General features: G+C 44.7%; 1 protein-coding gene across 2 annotated transcripts in view; it reads right to left on the bottom strand.

The window, feature by feature from the left end:
* Window positions 1-21,260, bottom strand: part of nsg2 (neuronal vesicle trafficking associated 2) — a 51,929-nt gene extending 30,669 nt beyond the window's left edge. The window contains exons 1-3 of one of the 2 annotated variants that reach the window (XM_085419658.1): window positions 21,018-21,260; window positions 20,457-20,626; window positions 7,366-7,476 (exon numbers count right to left, since the gene is read on the bottom strand). In XM_085419658.1, coding sequence (XP_085275784.1) covers window positions 7,366-7,476; window positions 20,457-20,585 — 240 coding nt within the window. In that variant the 5' untranslated portion in view covers window positions 20,586-20,626; window positions 21,018-21,260. The remainder of the gene's footprint in view (window positions 1-7,365; window positions 7,477-20,456; window positions 20,627-21,017) is intronic. The other variant, XM_085419659.1, reaches the window with a different exon arrangement.
* Window positions 21,261-21,654: the final 394 nt, after the last annotated feature.

Genomic DNA, 21,654 nt, shown 5'->3' with positions numbered 1-21,654 from the left:
AAAGCCCCCGGCACCCCATTGGTCTTGGGGTTCCCATGGCTTAAACAGCACAATCCGCAGATCGACTGGGCTCAGGGACGCGTGACAGGCTGGAGCGAGTGGTGCCATGAACATTGTTTACGTGCAGCGGTGCCTAGTGTAGTGCCCCTGAATCCGGCGGCTCAGGTGAAGGCACCCGATCTCTCAGCCGTCCCTCCGGAGTACCATGACCTGGCTCAAGTATTCAGCAAAGACCTAGCAGTGTCTCTCCCGCCTCATCGCCCTTATGATTGCGGGATAGATCTGCACCCTGGCGCCCCATTACCCACCAGCCGGCTTTACAGCATCTCAAAGCCTGAACGGGAGACGATGGAGCGCTACATTACAGACTCTCTCGCTGCCGGCCTAATTCGCCCATCTACGTCCCCTCTGGGGGCTGGATTCTTCTTTGTACAGAAGAAGGACAGGTCTCTCCGCCCCTGTATTGATTTTCGGGGCCTGAACAAGATCACCGTCAAGAACAGATATCCCCCTGGAGCAGGGTGCCGCCGGTGCATCGAGCCACCTGGGGGGCTCTTCAACTGGTGGGGGAGATTGTCACATCTTGCAGGAGCTTTCCTCTCCTCAGGAGCTCCCTCTGCAGGAGGGGGAGATACAGGAGAGGTGGAGGAAGATCTCAGCCTGGGTGTTTATTGTCTTATGTAGTCTGGAAGATGAGTGGATGGTGGGGTGGGTGCAGTTTTCTCTGTGGTGGGGTTGGGTGGACTGTCCTGGGCTCTGTGGGGCCGGGCGGCGCTGCTGCACTGGGCCCCGGTCTGGATGGGCCTGGGCCCCCTTTCCCTGGCGGGTCGCGGAGTGTGGGGGTGCCTACTGGGGTCAGCGGGGGAGCTGGCCCCAGGGAGGGGTCACTTGCCCCTCCCTTCCTTCCCTCCCCATCTCCAGCTGCCTCCCTCTTCCCGCTCCACCACAACCACCCACACATGCAGGGCCTTGGAGTAGGGGTATGTCACCAGGGTGCAGAGGAGGCTACCCCCCCCCTCTGTCCCCTTCTGGCTGCCTCTGCCTCAATTTTATCCCACAACTTAGACATTCACATTACTCACACTCTCATTACACATACATATAGGATCTTGGGGGTGGGCACGATACACGGAGTCCAAAGTACCATCAGGGTGTACACCCCACCCCTGGCATCGTTGCCCACCTCTCAATTTTAAATACACATAGACATTGAGGGCTAGCAGGAGGGACCATGCGCTTACCTGCTGCTCTCTGGCAGGTAGCTCCAAGCCCTCCTGGGTTTTAAATGCACCTTAAAACACACATGCATCAACACTACAATGAGCGGGTGGAGGGAGGTTTGGAGTCTTCTCTCACCCCCATTCTCTGCGACCTGCTTGGAGCAGGGGGGCTAGGAGGAGGAGTTGGCCGTCCGACTGCGGTCTGGAGTGTGGAGCCTTCCTGCTGCTACGGAGTCGGGGCGGTCTGCCTCCCCCCACCGCAGGGAAAAGGGAAACACCACCTGGGTCTGGGTGCAGTTCCCCCCTCCAGGGGCGGGGGCACCTAGACCCGGTTTGTAGAGTACGCTTGGGGAGTGTGATCGTGTGTACAGTGTCTCTTTATGTCTGTCTCCACGTTGGTTGAGTGTGGAGTAAGTGCATATGAGAGCATGAGGGTGGGAATGGATGTTTGTATCTGTGTGTGCCTGTATGTCTGTGTCTATATGTCAGGTTGGGTGTCAGGCGCCACCTCTCTGGGGACATCTCAGGCCCTCCAAGGTTTGGAGGCCTATCTCCCCCTACCACCACTTCCCCTGCCAGTGGCGGACCCCCTCAGACATCGGTGCATTGGTGGTTCTTTGTGTCCGGGGATGGGCGTCCAGGTACACACCGGCTCACTCCTTGGCGGCCGCTTATCGGGGCCTGGAGCCTGGGGCTCGCTCGGGCCACTTCGGAGGTGGGGTGCCCCCGGCCTCTCGGCCTGGGGCTCGGTCACTCAGGCACGGCTGGCTGCCGGCGGAGCTCACGGGCGCGTCACTGCAACTCCCCCTGGCTTCTGCTCCGCGGCTGCTGAGTGAGCCCTCATCTGGGACTCTCCTCAGCTCTTTCCGGGACAGTGGCGCAGCTGCCCCTCTGTTGGTCTTCCTTGGTCTCTTGTGTTCTGGGGGCCTCTGGATGTCTGGAGTTTTGATCTCCTCCACACCTGCTTCATGCCCTGGAGGACGGGGCTGTGGCCCCCCCACACCCTCTAGCAGATTATTACATGAAGGAACCTTTTAAAAAACAAAAAACAAGCGCGTCCATGCTCACAGGTGTACACACGGGTGATCACACCCACAAACTACACCCTTTTTGGCTCCTACCTCAAAGCACACTGTGTTCTGTTGATCTTATGTGCTGCACAATAATGTTTAACATTTAGTATTTACTGTCATATTCCCATATATCATTGTGATGTTGTTTATTCTATTACTCTTGTTCTCTTCTGCTTGCTTTCTTTTTTCTTTCTCAGCAGGTGACCCAGGTGATTGATATATGCATTTTTTTTTTCTCTGCCCGTTCTGTTGGTTTTTGTCTTTTGCCCTTCTCCCCCATCCCTCTTCTCAGCTGTTTCTCTTTCCCTCTTTCTTTCTCCCCTTCTTTCCCCCAGTCAAGTCTGTCCCGTATTCAGTAAGTGAAAATAAAATAAACAATAAAAGGTGAATCAAATGGACCATTACGGCAAGGCTGGGATGGTCAGTTTGGTAAAGTAAATCCGTTGGGCATCTTTCTTTGCCTTTAGACAACAATTCTGAGGGCAAAAGAGCCAAACGGGACAGGCCAAAAAAAAAAAGAAAAAAGAAAAAAAAGAACAGATATCCCCTCCCTCTTCTTGTCTCAGCGTTTGAACTACTCCAAGGGGCGACTATCTTCTCCAAACTCGATCTCCGTAATGCATACCACCTGGTTCGTGTTCGTGAGGGGGATGAATGGAAGACGGCGTTTAACACCCATTTGGGGCACTTCGAATATCTGGTCATGCCATTCGGACTCACCAACGCCCCCGCTGTCTTCCAAGCAATGGTTAATGATGTGCTGCGTGACTTTCTTAATCATTTTGTGTTTGTCTATTTAGACGACATTCTCATCTTCTCTAAGACTCGAGCCGAACATGTGAAACAGGTGCGACTGGTGCTGCAGCGTCTGCTGGAAAATCGACTTTTCGTCAAGGGTGAGAAATGCCAGTTTCATGTTCAGTCTGTGCCGTTTTTGGGGTTTATTGTGGAGGAGGGTCGGCTACGAGCCGATCCTGCTAAGGTGAAGGCAGTGGTGGAGTGGCCCGAACCCAAGACGCGTCGAGAACTGCAAAGGTTTATTGGGTTCGCCAACTTTTACAGGAGGTTCATCAGGAACTTTAGCCAGGTGGTTTCTCCCCTCACACAACTCACTTCTCCCAAACTGCCCTTTCTATGGTCTAGTTCCGCGCAGCAGGCATTTGCTCGTTTGAAACAACTGTTTTCCTCTGCTCCCATTTTGATCCAGGCTGACCTCACCCGACCATTTGTGGTGGAAGTGGACGCATCGGATTCGGGGGTGGGGGCCGTTCTCTCCCAGCGGGTGGGTGGCAAGCTGCATCCATGTGCCTACTTCTCTCGACGGCTGACCCAAGCGGAACAGAATTACGACGTGGGCGATCGGGAGCTCCTCGCCATCAAGCTGGCCCTGGAGGAATGGAGGCACTGGTTGGAGGGAAGTGAACACCCCGTTGTGGTTTGGACGGACCATAAGAACTTGGCGTATATCCAGGCAGCTAAGCGTCTTAACGCACGTCAAGCCAGGTGGGCCCTGTTCTTTACACGTTTCAATATCACTATAACCTACAGACCAGGATCACGCAACACGAAACCCGATGCTTTCTCATGCCAATTTGCACCACACACGGATGACGGAGAGAAGCAGAGACCCATTCTGCCCGCCACATGCATCGTGGGAGCTATCACGTGGGAGATCGAGAGGATGGTTAAAGAGGCCCAGCAACAGGAGCCGGACCCAGGGACGGGCCCTGACGGACGACTGTTCGTCCCCACAACGGTCCGGGGCAAGGTTATACACTGGGCCCATACAGCAAAGTTCTCCTGCCACCCTGGTAAGAACCGCACCGTGAGTTTCCTGCAACGTTTGTTTTGGTGGCCCTCTCTTCTCAGGGATGTTCGGGACTACGTTGCGGCCTGCCCTACCTGCGCTCGCAATAAGACCCCCAGTGCCCCCCAGGCCGGTCTCTTGCACCCTCTGCCAGTCCCCAAGCGCCCCTGGTCGCATGTTGCTTTGGATTTTGTCACTGGTCTACCGTCGTCATCAGGTAACACGACCATACTAACTGTTGTAGATCGTTTTTCCAAGGCGGCGCACTTTGTGGCGTTGCCCAAACTCCCGACTGCCTTAGAGACGGCTCGGCTCCTTACCGAGCATGTTTTTCGGTTACATGGGATTCCGCAAGACATTGTTTCTGATCGGGGCCCCCAGTTTACTTCCCGGGTCTGGAGGGCGTTTTGTTCAGGACTAGGGGCCCGTGTGAGTTTGTCTTCAGGTTTTCATCCTCAGACGAACGGTCAGGCGGAGAGGGCGAATCAGGAGTTGGAAACCATGTTACGCTGTGTGGTTTCCTCGAACCAATCCACCTGGAGTGACCAGTTGGCTTGGATTGAGTACGCCCACAATTCCAGCACGTCGGCGGCCACTGGTGTGTCTCCGTTTGAAGCGTCGCTGGGGTACCAGCCACCATTACTTGCCATCACTGAAGGTGAGCTGGCCGTTCCCTCTGTTCAGCATCATATGAGACGCTGCAGGCGGGCGTGGCGCGCCACCAGGGCGGCTCTGTTGAGGACGACGGCGCAGAATAAGAGGTTGGCCGATCGTCGCCGCACTCCGGCCCCTGCCTATCGTGTTGGACAGCAGGTGTGGCTCTCTTCCAGGTATATTCCCTTACGAACTGAATCCAAGAAGTTGGCCCCGCGTTTTATTGGGCCCTTTTCGATCCAAGCTGTGTTGAATCCGGTGTCTGTTCGTTTGGCCCTTCCTCGCAACATGAGGATTCATAATGTGTTTCATGTTTCCCAGGTGAAACCGGTCCGGACCAGCCCTTTGTGCCCGCCTTCCAGGCCCCCGCCGCCCGTCCGGGTTGTTGCCGGCGCTCCTGCTTATGCCATCACGCGGATTATGGATGCCAGGCGTCGCGGTAGGGGCTTCCAGTTTTTGGTGGATTGGGAGGGGTATGGTCCGGAAGAGCGTGCTTGGGTGCCGCGGTCTGCGATTCTGGATGATGCTATGGTGAAGGAATTCCGCCGCCGGCACCCTGACAAATTTGGTCGGTCGCCGGGAGGCTCCCGTTAATGGGGGGGTACTGTCATGGCTAGACGGTCCTCACTGATCGTCTTGCCAATTTGTTGTGGTGTTTGTGTGTACTGTGTCGTGTTCTCCTCTCCATCCTGTGCATGTGTTTTTCTGCTGGAACATGTACTTCCGGAAGCCGTGGCACGGAACGGCAGTTGACCGGAGGGGAGTGTCCTGAGCTAGAATCATCGCACCTGTGCAGAATTACCTTGCCAGCTCAGACCTATTTAACGGGGCGGTTGAGTCACAACCAACGCTGGAACGTTGAACTAAACCGGGTAGCGTAGTCGTGATCAGCATACTCGGTTTGTGAAGGAGAGAACGTTTTCGTTACTGTGCGTGTGTTTTTTCTCATCTGCCTCCAGGATTCAGGGATTGGAGGAGGAGCCGGCACCAGGAGTTGTTGTGGATTATTATTGCACTGTCACCGTGAGGAGAGATCGCCGAATCACTGCACTGCCCTTCTTGGATTATAGACTTGAACTATTAACTCACCTTTTTCACTGTAAATAAATCCACTGTTATTCTGCAAGGAGTCTCGCACCTGAGTCCTTTAATCCATTCACCATGACAGGAAATGCCTTTTGGTTAAACTGTCAGCAAGGAATTTGCATTTGCACTGTTAAATTTTTATATAGCTTTAATGCACATAAAAAACAGCTGCTTGTTTAAGTAAAAATACATTGATGGGTTTTTTTTTCACTTATAAAGTTGTGGCGTTGTAAAATATTTTGTCCAGTGTCAATTATATTGTCAGTTATATCATTATTGCAAATTTTCAAATATATATCGTGATAAATATTTTTGGCCATATTGCCCTGCTCTAATCAGTAGCAGAATAAGCTGTCTGGCATCGGCAGAGAAGACTTTCATGGGCACAACCCACACACTCTACTCTGCTGCTCAACCCACAAATACATTTTCCTGAAAAATGTGGCACAATTTAAGCGGAATAAAGAGACTTTCCAGCAGTATAAGATACAAAAAATAATCAACCAAACACAAATGTCCTTACTTTTTGTGCTAAGTTTATAATTATTCCACAATTAGAGTGTCTGTAAACATCCCTTAGTTTGGTTTGGTGGTGCAATGCCCTGCAGGAAGAGACACTTTTCCAAAAATAATCCAGAAGTGCCTACTCTGCAAAGACAATAAATGACATACGAATACTTTAAAGCAGCGGTCCCCAACCTTTTTTGCGCCATGGACCACGGAGTTTAATGTCCGACAATATCTTCACAGACCGGCCATTAAGGTGTCGCAGATAAATACAACTAAATAAAATAATATGACCAAGACATATGGTGGTATTTTGCAAATATAATAATAAACGCAAATTCACCAAATACTAGTATTGGCAAAGATTAATGACAGAACAGGGATTGCATCGTGTTACTACTGTAAACTTCCCCAGGACAGCTAACCTGACTAACTTTATTGTCCTGGAACATTTGTGTGTTTGTGTAGTGGTTGCTAGGCAGAGTTACAGCTATACAAGCAAGAAATAAATGACTATCCTGAGTGTTGTGAATAGCACGGATGCAACTGTGGCTAAATCAATTTCATGTTAATGTACTGTATGAAGCCTGTTGCATGATACACACAATTTCTTTTTAAACTCTGGCTTATAGAACCTAACTTGTTATTTCAGTCACCGGGGAAGACTGTGAGTTTGCATGCCAGTGAGTGAGAAAGATTGTTATAGAAAGAGCAGGAGTCTCATGTCTGCATGAGCTGATCATAACCCAGATTCATTCATTTGTTTGTCTACTTCCTGAGTATTTACACTACAACTGCAGCTGCATTTCTAAATGTAATGAGCAGTTCAAACTGGTCACATGGATTTCATTTGGGTAGGCCAAAGGGGAACATGTTAGATGAATCAATATTCTTCATGCAATTATAGCTGCGATGATAAAGAACCCACCGGACACCCATTATTAGAATTGTTATTTCTGCATCACAGACCCCGAAGATAATTAAGCACACTGTGAGTTTCTATTATGTAAATTCTTACCTTAAGTCTCTCAGACACTCCATCAGTAAAACTGATGGTGAACTCCTCCACTTTGGGCACCTTCAGCCGCTTCTTCTCTGTCTGGTACTCCGTGCGAGTTTTCACCACCACCTGGAAGCAGAAGAAGAGTCGAAATTAAAGCAGTTAAATACTCAAAGATGCTGAAGGCAGCGAAGGATTGATGGGTATTACCGTGGAAGGGAAAGGTTAATTTACGTTTAGCGTGTTGCCACAAAGGTCTTACAAACTGCATTAAATGGCAGGAGGTTTCACCTGACAAAATCAGTTCATTCAGGTCAAGTGCAAAAAAAAGGTGACGGAGGAAACATGTTGGCTTAATAAAAACTGGGCCAAAGTGCAGAATCATCCTTGGTTAACAATCTGTATCAAAACATATCCACATTCAGTAGACTGTAATGTACATTATGAAATATTTTGTCCAGAAAAAATGTGCAATAGCCAGTAGGAAACATTCATTTACTAATATTCTGTTTGTTTCCCACTGCCTTCAAAATAAAAACCAATTGAAACCAGAAGCTCAGTAACATTGTAGCTGAATTCAAAGGTTAATGTAACGTGCAGAAAGAAAGTTGTGTTTTCTTACTAGTGGTTGGTTTTGTTGCACAAACTATTGAGAATTAAAGAAGTCAAGGAGACTTGAAAAGTCGAGGATCAATGCTATTAAATTAATGTCACTTCACTAAAATACGACCAACGCTGTAGGAGGAGTGGTGATGCCTTGACATAGCAAAAGTTCATCAGTCCTTTGGCCGCATGAGCAAACAGCTGACAGATGGCGTGAATATCATTGATCATCTAATTACAATGCAGTGTTGTACCTGTCTGTGGTCCTGAAAATCATCTGCATATTAACAGGACACGTAGCACCCCCTTCAATATTGCTGCAGACTGAAGCCTGATTCAGACTTCTGTGGGGAATCTTTGTAGAGTCTACAATGTAACCTCTGTAAGTGGTCGACGTTGTCTATGCTTGCGCAGGTTCGTTACATGTTCATTACCATGTGGTCATGTCCTGATGCTTCATACGTGGTGCCAGCCAACAGACAAAAATAAAATGCTGGGTCCTTACTGTTTGTTGTGGTCAGTTTTCTTTTTCTTTTAGGGGTAAAGATATTTGTCCCTCATTTTTTTTTCCACGTTTTTGTTCAGTCCCTCACATCCATTCTGATAGTTTCAGCAATCTCCCTCCAGGAATCTACAGACATTTGTGAGTCCTTATATTGATGCTGTGGTTTTTATTCCTTATACTGGGCTGATGATTGTTATTCTCTCACTGATAAATTCAAAAACTGTGGCGAGTAGTCAGAAATGCACATGAGGAATCAACTGTGCTGAACAGGCCAATCACAGTAGTTGGGGGCTGCGTTGATGCATTGTGCAGTTATTTCTCAGGAGGTGTGAGCAGGTTATGTTTTACGTTACGGCATAGATTCCCCACTGAAGCATAAATGGGATGTAAGCACTCCCCTCATGGCAACGTCACTCTCCAGCAGCAGCAGCCTCCACCAGAAGGAAAACTCACACCCAAAGTAAAGGACCCAGGACCATTTATTGTCCAATATCCAGTTCCCATGTCTTAGCAGATCTGAGCTGTTTAAAGGCATGAGGAAGACCTACTCAATATTAGACAGGTAGTTTTAATGTTGTGGCTGGTCAGTGTAAAACACAAAATTCAGAAGCTCTTCCAAGATATTTTGACAGAGACATTTTCTTGGTCATAAAGTAACAAATCTTATGGTAATAACATTATAATATTGTGCTTAGCGCTTCCTCTACAAACAAATCCTATTCCTGTATAAAGATATGACAAAGAAGTCACCCCTCACCCCAAGTTATGTTTCCTCTGTAAAAGGCATAATTGTCATAGGAAGTTTGGACAAAGGCACATCTTTCTAACCAGCAGCAGGTTTAAGGGTTAGAAAATTCGATTCAGTTCAATTTTATTTATTCAGCACCAACACAACAGTCACCTCAATGCGCTTTATATTGTAAGCTAGATCCTACAATAATACATACAGAGAAAAACCCAACAATGATATGACTCCCTATGAGCAAGCACTTTGGTGATAGTGGGAAGGAAAAACTCCCTTTTAACAGGAAGAAACCTCCAGCAGAACCAGGCTCAGGGAGGGGCGGGGCCATCTGCTGTGACCAGTTGGGGTCAAGAGTGTCAGCTGATATTAGACAGTGTATGAGATTACAGCACATCAGTCAACTTTTCAATAATTATATTCTAAGGCAACAATGTTAGCTCTCTTATTTTGGCGCTGAATTAAACCTTGGATTTGGAAAGCTCATATCAGACACCTGTTACCGCTTACTAAGCTGTCTTGCTATTTTCTGCTGGCAGCTAGAGCAAAACAAAAGAAGCAAAAAACTGTCCCAGTAGTGTCAATTTTGCACTCCTCAAGCAAACAGGTTTGGAGCTGTAGTCCAAACACAGAGTCTTCAAAGCTCTGGTTTGCTTTCCGACTTCCAGTTGTGTTGTAGGAGGTCCACGTTCAAAACATGTGGGAGGAGAAAGCAGATGGGATTTCCTTAGTAACATAGGAATTACAGCTGAGCTTCTCTTGATGAAGATATCAACCCACGCACACTCAAACATAAAAAACAGTTTGCATTGCAAGTCACACTTCTGCAGTAGTGTCTGGCTGCACGCACATGTATAAGCAGTTCTTAAGATTGTCTGGAGGCTATATTTGCACAGTCCCCTCTTGCTAGTTTTGATTCCTCTGTGGTGCTTTTTGTGGCCCTGGTGTAAATGAACAACAAAAGAGGTGCTTTTTACCAGGTTGCGTGCACTTCACCACTGCAATTACTAAAAAGACAAAGTGTCCCTACTGTTTTTGTGCGTTTCCTGTATACTAATGCACAGAAGACAGGGCAGGGAATAGAGTACAAATGACAGAGCAGAGGAGAGCTGGATGGAGAGGAAAAAAAAGAAGAACAATGTCTCAGTGTCCTTGAGGCTAATTGTGCTGCCTCTGAGCGGCTCTCCGTCACTTTGAGACAAAGCCAGAAACTGCTGCGCACACAAACTGGCTCCACTATATGAATAACAAAGCTGTCAGTTGGCTGTAGAAACCTCTTATCTAACAGTTGAAGGCCGCAGTAGGTGTACTGAATACTGCGCATTTGATTGGACCCCTGAGGCGCTGGTGCCCCAAGGCTTTCCGCGCAGTAACACCAGACGTCAGGCTTGCCATAGTTGTAACTAATGTCTCAATTTTGGCTCAACTTTCCCATTCTCCAACTCATTTCACAATAACATGCTCGCAGCCTCTAGGCTCAAACACACCAGCGCTTTATTTTGCTTCATTACTCTTTCCCCTTCTCTAAATCTCACTCCTTTATTTCATATTACCTAATGAAGTGGCCATCAGTCAACATTGCCTCATTTACACAGCTGTTAGCTGTCAGCCAGCTCGTAGATATCCCCTGAACAAAGTGGCACCATCTCTGATCAGACAGGTCTAAATACTCTCTGGGAAACCTTAAATTTATGAACAGAAAACTCTTATTACTAACACTGGATGTAAATGTGTATAAATAATGCAGATGTGATATGAAGACTGAAAAAAAAGCAATTGCAGCTTGCATTATTATCATTGTGCATGAGCAGCCTTTTATTTCTTTATGTTAGTAGTATGATTGTGCACTTTTTTGGCAAAGCCTGCAGTGAAGTGTTTGCGATAGCAGTGAAAGTCAGGTAGGTGGCCAAAATTAAATATCTCAGCAAATATCAGATTTTCATGAAAGGCTGCTAAAGCTATTTTAGTTACCCAGCACATAAACCAATGTGGCTTTGGTGAAGCCTTGACTTTTTCTTTTTTTTCCATTTGAAGAAATAAATATGACAGCTATAAAGTGGAACACCGCAAAATGCTGTAGAGATGCTTATCAGAAGATCTTTCAACAAGCAAAGAACCATTCAGAGGTGGACTGTCCTGCTGCATAACCCAAGTGAACTTTAGCATCAGGGCACGAACTGATGATCAGACATTGTCCTTCAGGAGTTACTGGTAGAGAGTGGAATTAATGGTTTCATCACGTGCAACAAGACTTCCAGGTCCTGAAGTCTTTTTTGGTCAGCAGTGGTTTTTGCCTTGGATCTCTTCCATTTATGACATTTTTGCCGTGTCACTGCACCTGAGCCTAAAAGGTAGTCCGAATCTATTTTTCTGGTGTGCTGTAGGTTACTGTTATGTACTACATGTGCAAATATGTACCCATAACTTGTTTTTCAAGTTATGGGTACAAACAGCCATCTCTTTCCTGACAATTCGCTTTGTGCATATTCTCTTACATATGATAAGTCAACATTGAAACACCTGCGGCTTTTAGTCAGGTGCGGCTAATGTATGTACAAAACAGGATTTTCCCCTGATTTTAGCTTGTGCGGCTAATATTCAGGTGCGCTTTGTAGTCCGGGAAATACGGTAGTTAAAATAAGGTAAATCTGTTATAACGTTACTTTTGTTTTTTACCTGCTGGATCAGCCTATATTATCTTTAAATCTATTTACATTTTTTTTTAAATAATGGTCTTCAACACATAAATACGGGGATCTCTGCAAATCTAATCTGAGTACTTCATACTACAATGCACTTCATTACTTAAACCTGTCCAAGTCCTGGCTAATGCAAAAATGTATTCAGCGAATCAAATGGCAGGAATTCAAGTATATAAGAATTCCAGACATGGTTAAGACAACCTACTGAAATTTTAACTGAATTAAGGGAATTAATAGGGAACAAAGGTGATTTAAGTGACTGTAAACATAGCATGGTTGTTGGTACTTAACAGGCTTGGCTGAGTTTTTCAGAAATTTGTGATTGTTAGGGATTTTCCTACACGACCATCTCGAAGGTTTATGGAGAACGATCCATTAAAAGAGAAAAAGTGAGCAGTAGTTCTCTGGGTGAAAAAGCCTTATTGATGTCCAAGGTCAACAGAGAATAGCCAGACTACTTCAAGTTAATAAAAAGCCAATAGAAACTCAAATAACCGCTTGTTACATCCATGTAGAGATGTCATCAGAACTTAAGAGTAAAATTCTTTAAATGTGACTGCATTTGTTTTTATTTGGCACTGGAGGTACAGAGGCAGCAGAACATCCAGATCTGTTCAGAGAATTGAAGGTGAGTGAGTTTCAGTTTAAATTAAAAGTATCCAAAGTGTTATCTTTTTTTTGTTATCCTGAAATGCACGCTGCTATTTAGATTGACAGCTAACATTGTGAAATCAGCTTTGTGCGATGCGATATTAAATGCTTATAATAACGTGATGTAACTCTAACATTAGTAGGTTACATGGCAAATATTCTAATATTTCAGTCAGTGTCTTGTCAACAAAATGTAATGTTAAGATTTTAAATAAATGACCCGCCATCATGTTAGTGTTTTTAAAAGAACTTCAAGAAGTTCATCTTTAAGTATGTGGGATACAAATTTTGTTTTGATATCGAATTGGCTGTCCATTAATTCAACTACTGGTACTAACTATTCAATTTCTGGTATTGTGACCCTACAACCAAGATATGCAGAGGAACGTCTATGAACGCACGACATACTGAACCCTGAAGCGGAAGGGCAAGATCACACCAGGTGCTGTTCCTGTCAGCTTAAAACAGAAAACTGAGGCTACAATTCACACAGCCTCATCAAAGTTAAAAAACAGAAGAATGTAAAAATGTTGCCTGGTTTAAGGAGTCACAGTTTCTGCTGTGACGATGGTGGGGTCATCTGAATTGGCGGGTAACGAGCATGGATCATGCTTTTTATAAACAATTCAGGCTAAGGCTGTGCGATATGAACAAAATCTCATATCCCGATATAAGAATTCTATCGTTCCGATAACGATATAAATCACAAAAATGTAACATTTTCTGTAAATTCTGTGAATCTCGGGCAGCTTGACTTGCGTGAAGTGTTTCCAGCTGCGCGTCATGTAGCTGGAGTCGAGTGTTTTAACAGATGCATGAAACGATACATTTTTAGACATAAGTTGTAACGACCGCCGTTTTCTTTGTGAGTATTTATTACACAGCGTGCTGCGGGGAAAAGCCTGTTCTAACGTTTGAGTCTAAGGTTTATTTTTTTTTTTGCTTCTCATCCATAAATAATCTGCTCTTTCACGTGATTCAGTTTATTTTGAAAAGTCTCAACAGGATCTTGAGCTTTATTGTGAAAGGTTTATGTGGAACATAAACAAGCTGACACGTGATGCTGTTACCGTCGTTGTTGCTAACCACAACGCATAAAAACAGGCGCTTGCCCGTCAGTAGTGTGGTTATATAAAATATAAGAGAAAGAGAGAAAGAAGAAATTAATATAGCCACTACAGTGACCATCAAAAGGATGAAAAAATATTGCCGTAAACAGTTTATTTTTGCGACACCACGAAACAAACGATAGAGTAAAATGAAACGATAGACGTTTTTATATCGTCATCCGATATATATTGTTATATCGAACAGTCCTAATTCAGGCTCGTGGTGTAATGGCATGGGGGGATATGTTCTTGGCAAACTTACTACCAACTGAGCATGGTTTTAACACCACAGCCTACCTGAGCATTATTGCGGACCGTATCCACCCTTTTATCACCACAGCTGTTTAGTTCATATGAAAATAAAAATCTTAATCATGGCGACCTATGAAAGAAAAGCTTTGCACCATTACCATGACCCAACAATTACTGGGGCTCAATCCTGAAAGTCTCTGTTAGCCTGTCAGAGTGAGTACTGCTGGTCCTCTTATCAGGAAAGTAAGAGCAGCTATTTGCATTCCCCAGCATCTGAGGTAGAAATCAATCTGTGGCTACACAGACAGAATATAAACCAGCAGGGCTTTAAATCCAAAGGTGCAACACTCCAACCAACCAGCAGCACTGCAGTACTGTTGGATTACACAGTGGAAAGAAAGCATGAGCCCTGAATGGCTGCTACAGTATAAAATAAACACAAAACTGTTGAAGGCTGAACATGCATACATGTATTTCATTCATTTAAATACTGAAGATAAACTGACACTGTCTATTATTTTGCATGAATTTAATGGTCCTTAGGTCTCCTTAAGGTATTCATCAACTAACTAGTGTTCAGTCAAAGCAATACCAGCTGTTCGCTCTATAGTGATGGTAAACTCACTGTTATCCTTTTTTATGCATGTTTCCCAACATGTTATGACAGATGATTGACAAAACGATTAATTTCTTCATTTGGGAAATACTCTATATGGAATCTAAATCTAATCATAAACAAAAAAAGATATCTAAATGATCCCCCGCTAAAGCTCGCTATTCAAACTGTTAAACAAAAAACAGACTGTGTAGGCTTTGCGTTTCATCTGATCTGGCCTACAGCCTCTGTGCACATCCAGCCAGATAAACGTATAAAAAATATATTTAGAATCTGTGGCGATTTGGCAAATTAACATGAGCGATGGTTCATCTGGTTAGGAGGCCCAAAGCCGTCACAACGCATAAGAAATCATCCGCTGATCCATTACTGATTTGACTGCCTGATGGAGGGTTCTCAATACCAGGAATTCCTCTTTAATTTATGAGGATAAGAACAAAGAATCGCAAAAAGAAAGAACAAGACTTGAAAGCGTCTCTGAAGTAACTGAGGGAAGTGAGAACAATAAAAGAATGAGGATGTGTGTTAAACAGGACGAGAGTGATTGTAAGTCTCTTACTGCCTTTGAAGCAAGTCTTGGTAGCTTAGCTTTGTTCTTAGAGGAATGATAAACAGAAACGATCTGCGTGTCTCTCTCAGAGGCAGTCCACCTCTTGCCACCCTCCTCTGGTTGTTGTTGTTGATTTTCTTTCAAACTACCAGAAATCCAATCAAGATATTGGTGGCGCAGCAGAGGCCGTGATGCATCTCTGCCCAAATGAAATCAAATCTAATGCTTTTCTAATGCCTCAGCAGCATTTTCCTTCCATGCGTTGGTGTGCCTGTAAGTGTATGAACTTTACTGTCATAAAGTTACCCCACCCCTGCAAAAGTCTGCAAATATCCCCGAGTAACCCTGTAGCCGGCAAGGTCACATACTCATCAGACAGGGATCAGGGAGAAAACAGCTGGACTCGTATTTGTAAAGCCGCTCACAACCGCACCGCTGATGTGGGGTACTAGTCGGGTCACATGGCCTACTAAAACCTCGCTTTGGCTTTAAAGGACAAAGAGAACAAAACTGGTCTCAGATCAGATTTTGAGAGAATGATAAAAGCTGATTACCAGTGAACTCTTTCTGGATAGGGCAAGTGGCAAAAACAGCAACCCAGTATTCAGTGAGATTATGAAGCCTGTCGCCGCAACGAGTCTACAGTTTCTGATTTAGACAAAGGAATGTTTTCCTACAGACACAATCAACGTCAAATAACAAAATGATTACCAGTATAGGTTCCTTACTCAAAAAAGGTAATGTATTACACTTCCTGTCATTTTTTAAACTTTACATTACTTAATGACTCCCTGAATAATGTAATTCTTTACACTACTTGTTGCATTACTGTGGATTAAGGCTTTTAAATCTTTGTGAATATTTTATTATTAATGAAGTCATTCACATCAACTGCATAAATCTGCAGCACAAATTTACAGCATTTGTAGCTCAATTTTTCAGATTTTTCAGATCAAAATAAACAGATCTGACCAATCAGACCACTGCATTTGGGAACATGTGTATTCATACCTCATGACACCAGTATTGAATATTCATCCATCCATCCATCTATTTTCTTTTGCTTATTCGCATGGGCAGCAGCCTAAGCAGAGAAGCACAGACCTCCCTCTCCCTAGCCACATCCTCCAGCAACTCCAAGACCAAGGCACTCCCAGGCCAGCCAAGAGATATAATCTCTCCAGCGTGTCCTGGGTCTGCCTCAGTACCTCCTCTGACTGGGACATGCCCGGAACACCTTGTCAGATGCTCAAACCACCTCAACTGGCTCCTTTTGATGTGGCGCAGTAGCGCCTCTAATCTGAGTGTTGGATGGCCGAACTCCACACCCTGTCTCTAAGGGCGAGGCCAGCCACCCTTTGGAGAAAGCTCATTTCTACCACTTGTATCTACGACCTCGTTCTTTCAGTCACTACCCAAAGCTCGTGACCATAGGTGAAGGTAAGAACGTAGAACGACTGTTAAATCGAGATCTCCTGCTCCCCTTGATCGTGAACAAGACTCTGAGTTACGTTAGGGTCCACTTGGAGCAGTAACTCGTACCTGACATAGAGTCGGCACTCTAGCCTTTTCCGGCTGAAGACCATGGCCTCAGACTTGGAGACATGGAAATAGTAAAATAACACAGTTTTGCCACAGACTCATAGCTGGACGTTGCTCCGGGTCAATCAGCTCTCTGAAAAATTTTTCTCCCTCCTAAAATGTGGTCTCAGCTCTGCCAACAAGAGTTCAAACTGCCCCACTGACATCCTGAAATATGCATGAAAGCAACCGTGTTTCGGCTTCAACTCTTGGAGAAAACCATGAAATTCTCAATGCTGCTGCCTTCTCGTGAGAATTAAATGAACCCAGAATCTCGGTTTCTTCCTTTTCTTGTTTTATGTTTAATTTTATGTTGCTTTTTTGCAGCACACTTGGTGTGTTAACAATATAAACTGTCGATTACAGCATGACATGCTGGTACAAATCCCTATCCTAATGAGGACATACACATGGTCTGTCTTTGATTGTTTAACTTTTAAACCAAAGTCATTGACACAACATTGAAAATCAGCCTAAAGGGACTTTTAAGTGATTGCTACAGTGACTCTGTCCAAAAAAAGGTAGAAATGGATGCTACATGGCTACAAGTCAGACTGCTCATCACTGTTGTTGTTTATGATCAGGCTCTGGCTGCTGGGCTAGACTCTGCATACCCTCAGCTTTAATGTCACTTTGGGTTCTTTGCTAGCTTTGTGTTAGCATGCCGTGCAAATGCTTGCAAAGAGCCAACGCTGTGTTAGCAGTACAGTGCCGCTGTTTCTTTCCTGGGTGCAGCTTACATTTTACCATCATGCTCTGGTATTTTTATACAATGAAAATGAAGGTAATTCTCAGACCTATACTCCTCAAAAGTCAAACACTGCTCCACCATTTTCTTCCTCCCTGCTAAACTGAAAACAGCCTATTATAGTGCAGGTGTGCAGGAAGAAAAGGGCACATTTTATGTATTTGTGTGCAAATAGTGAAATAACGTAATGTTATTTAATCAACGTGTGGTACTGAAAAAAATAGCAATGTGATTACTTTGTAATCTATTACACCCGACACTGGTGATAACAACGAGAAACAAGCTGTCTGGTCCTCTGTGCTTTCCAGAGCTGAATAGCATAGATTCAGCTTAATGTTATCAGTCTGACCCACAGTTTGACTGCTTTGGGTCTCATGTGCAAGATTGGTGGCTTTATTCAAATCAGGAACTCCAAAGAAAAGGGACTCCAAATGAATTATAAAGTTGTTGCATAAGAGCTTAAAATATAAACAGATGAATTTTCTAGAGATTTCATAAAATCTGATGTCTAATTAAATATTTCATTATTTCTTGGCCTCTCTTGCATTCATGCATCACTTACCAGGAGGAAAATTCTCACACTTAGAGCTCCAAACAAATGCTAAGATTAAGCAGCAAATTGACCTTTCCGACTCCCACACTGTCCTGACTGTTAACAAACGGATCCACTTTCGTTTGCATAGTGATAGATTAAAAGCAACACACACACACACAAAAAAAACTTGCCACTGTTTTGTTTGCTTAGTGTCCGAATGCACAAATGAGCATAAAATAAATGAGCACACGGAGGGGCTGAACTAACAATTTCCCAGTCCTGGGAGCAAGCCGGCAAAATCTGCATCAGCTGTCAGCAGATTTATCCAAAAGCAGCAAGCAAATGCAATCTTTGTGGATGCATCTCCTGAGGCATGTAAAAACTCAAAAACAAAGCCAAACAGAAAAAAAATTACATTAAAAAAAACAAAAAACTGCAAGCCATCCTGTTTGACCTCTTTTCCTCTTAAATGTCAACAGCAATAAGTCACTGGATGGGGACTTATACTCAACTCAGGTTATTCTCTCTGTCAGTCTCCCTTTTCAGGTAATCAATATAAGACATATTTGTGTAGTCACACAGTACAGTAATACAGCAATGAGTGTGTGTGTGTGTGTGTGTGTGTGTGTGTGTGTGTGTGTGTGTGTGTGTGTGTGTGTGCGCAAAGGCAGCTTCATCTACAGTACGTAGCAGTGTTGGTGAATCTGCTGGGACTGATTTAATCAGAGTAAAATGACTGACAGCTCTACTAAGAACGCCGTTTCACAAACTGGTGACAGAGACGACCTGTCACTCACGCACACGTGCACGCACGCGCCGCCTTTGTTGTAAGTATGCGCTGCCAGAATTCCCGCAAGCACAACCGTGAATGAAATTGCAAGTGTGTGCGCATGTGTGTGTGTTAGCACAGTGAATGGCAGGTCTCCTGAGTTAACAGGTAAATGAAATGGAAAGCGACTGTGCTTCCCTCAGCAGAATCCGCGCTGTGGGTTTCACGCTGTGCTATCTGTTTCGCCTCGCAGCAGGCCAAACGGGAGCTCGTTTCATACGGTGGAGTTTTGTGTGTGTACGCTCAAAAATTTAAACCCTTTGTTAACGCATTTTTCAAAAAACGGGGTGACCATGATATGAAGAACACAAGCACAGCTAAACTTCAAATTTAAACACACAGCATAAGCCTCTTAAATTTGCCACATACAGTATAAACGTCCGGAGAAATGACATCTCCCTTAATGGGAATATTCCAGCTATGGAAGCCAGACACTTATTAACATCGTCAGCTGTTATGCAGCAACATTTTCACTCATTTGTCATCGTATTTCTGGCCATTGCTGGCTGTGTAGCTCCAATATTGACTCTCTCTGAGCTCAGATGTTCTCCAGAGGGAAATATCCAGCTCCTAAATGCTCCACTCTACCACCAGTTAGTTGCTTCGTGTCTGTCATTCAGTGATGTGAATAAAGTACATTTGGTTGTTAGAGGCTTTTCACTAAAAATGGCTAAACAGCAACTAAATAGGGGGGATTAATCATGCCATAAAGCTTCTTACAGCTACACATGAAGCTGATAGCTCTCTGTTGGTTTACCAACTCCAATAAAATACAAAAATATGGCGTTACAGTCCAAAGTTATGGATTTATTTCTCAAAATGTATCTAATTTGATTTGTTTTTACTTCTACAAGTCATTGGTCACTTGGTGAGAGGAGAAATATGGATTAATATAGCTGAAAAATGTTCATCCTTACATCCAAACAGCGAAACAAACAATCCACAATAAAGCTTTCATGTGTGCAAAAAGTGACAATGAGCTCGCCTTGCTGCCTAATTCCATTAATTCTTATAATGCGCAATCAGTGCTGCTCTCTCTTCCAACCCGGCACATACACCAATCGGCGCTGCACTGCCACCATGGTAACTGGATTAACGAGCGGCGGCGCAGTTACTATGGGATGTCAAGATGACAAATGACAGTCTGTCTGGCACCAAATCTGTCTCCTAATCTCAGCTGGAAGACAAAGGACATGGCTGGGAGACAGATAAGATGAATGAATGTGTGAATAAATGGAGAAAGAAAACATAATACACACACACACACACACACACACGGATGGCAAATAAAAGTAAAAATCGACATAATATAAATCAACGTGATTTTGAGACCTTTAGTGACCCATTGTGAACTACAAATATGAGGTCCTGCAATCCTGGGATAACAGGAGATCACCTCCATCAGGAGTGAAATACTTCCTCACCAGATAAAGGTGAACACTCACATCAACTTTGTATTGATCTGCAATGATCCTCCCCTCAAGAGGGTGGGGGGGCAAGTGATTTCAAACAATAACAGCAAAATGCCTCCCACAGCTTAACAGAGCCATCATATCACCTTTTTTTTTTCCCTTTGCTGTGTTTGTCTGTGTGTGGGAGGATGGCACAGGTCAAAAGCACTGAGGCAATGGCAGCGAAGGCAGATTTGGGAAGAAGATGCACAGAAGCTGGTGGGCAGTCTCTCACCTTGTCAGGTGCTTGGCTCTGGAGGCTGCCAACATCCAGTGGAGTGATGAGGGGCACATTCTGAAAGCCGTCCTCCACGCTCACAGGTTTGGCGCCTTTGTCCTGCAGATTACTCCCCAGTTTCACCATCTTCAGCCTTTAGTATTCCTTTATTTCCCCGAAGCCTACTTCTGAAAAGAGGAAGTTTTGCACCTTTACAGCCTCTCAGGTCAATGAAAGCTGGCAAACGCTGGTTGATTGATGGGGACGATTTTTAATGAAACGGTGAATAAAAATGTTGAATTAAGCGGAGTGTAGCTGTGAGGCAGCTTACGCACAAAAAGGTGCTCAAATAATGCCTGAATGATTGATTGGTGAATGATTAGAGTAAAAACAGGAAATCGGAGGGAGGGGAATTTTTTTTCGTTTACACTGAAACATGTATCTGAGTGAAAACTACCGAAAAACAAGGTGGGGGGGAAAGGAAATATGCATTCTGTCTTCAGCACCTTCTTTCTATCACAACAAAACCATCAGAAAATGAACGAATAACGCGTAAAAAAAAAATAGGCTGATACTTACAGCTGCTCGTCCTTGTCCGCCCGGTTCCTCCGTGCTGCGGCACTGTTTGTGTGGACAGAGGCGGAGGGAGCGCAGATGAGGAGCAGGTGAGGCTGGAGGATGCTCTGCGGCGTCGCTGCTGCTGATGCTGCGGGAAAGCTGCGCTGCACCGCCGGAGACAAACTGGATGTCTGGCGGCAGGTTTCCTACCAGCAGGCAGCCCAACCCCCTTAATCCAAACAGCCTCTTCCTCTCCGAGCTGCTAACGCCAAGCCGCTGGAGTTGCCACTAGGGGGATGTTTGGGTTTTTTTTCCTCCTCTAAGAGTCTCGTTTGTTTTGCCAAAGTGGAAACTGGACTGTCGTTGCCTTTCAAGTTACCTGGTAAAGTCCGATTTTTCACCAACATATTTTAGAGCATTTTGGTCACTTTTGTTTGTTAAATGAATTAAAGCGGGTCCGGATCTAGCGTTGTGAATACACAGATCTAACCCGAAGAATAAAAGTGGACTGCTTGGAGCGGATTGATTTTGCTCTCCACCCTGAATATGACATCCCGATCACTTAGAAGTTGCTTAATATTCTCATTTCCCCAGTTTTAAAACTGACATTTTCCATAAAGAAGCAACATTACACGCATCACGTGAAGGCAGCATGAAA

Source organism: Rhamphochromis longiceps, linkage group LG10, assembly GCF_057381845.1.
Source record: "Rhamphochromis longiceps isolate RC_006_pf linkage group LG10, R_longiceps_female_GT1.1, whole genome shotgun sequence".
Classification (NCBI taxonomy): Eukaryota; Metazoa; Chordata; class Actinopteri; order Cichliformes; family Cichlidae; genus Rhamphochromis; species Rhamphochromis longiceps.
Note: the sequence above shows the minus strand (reverse complement) of the source record. Positions and strands in the feature narration are given on the sequence as shown.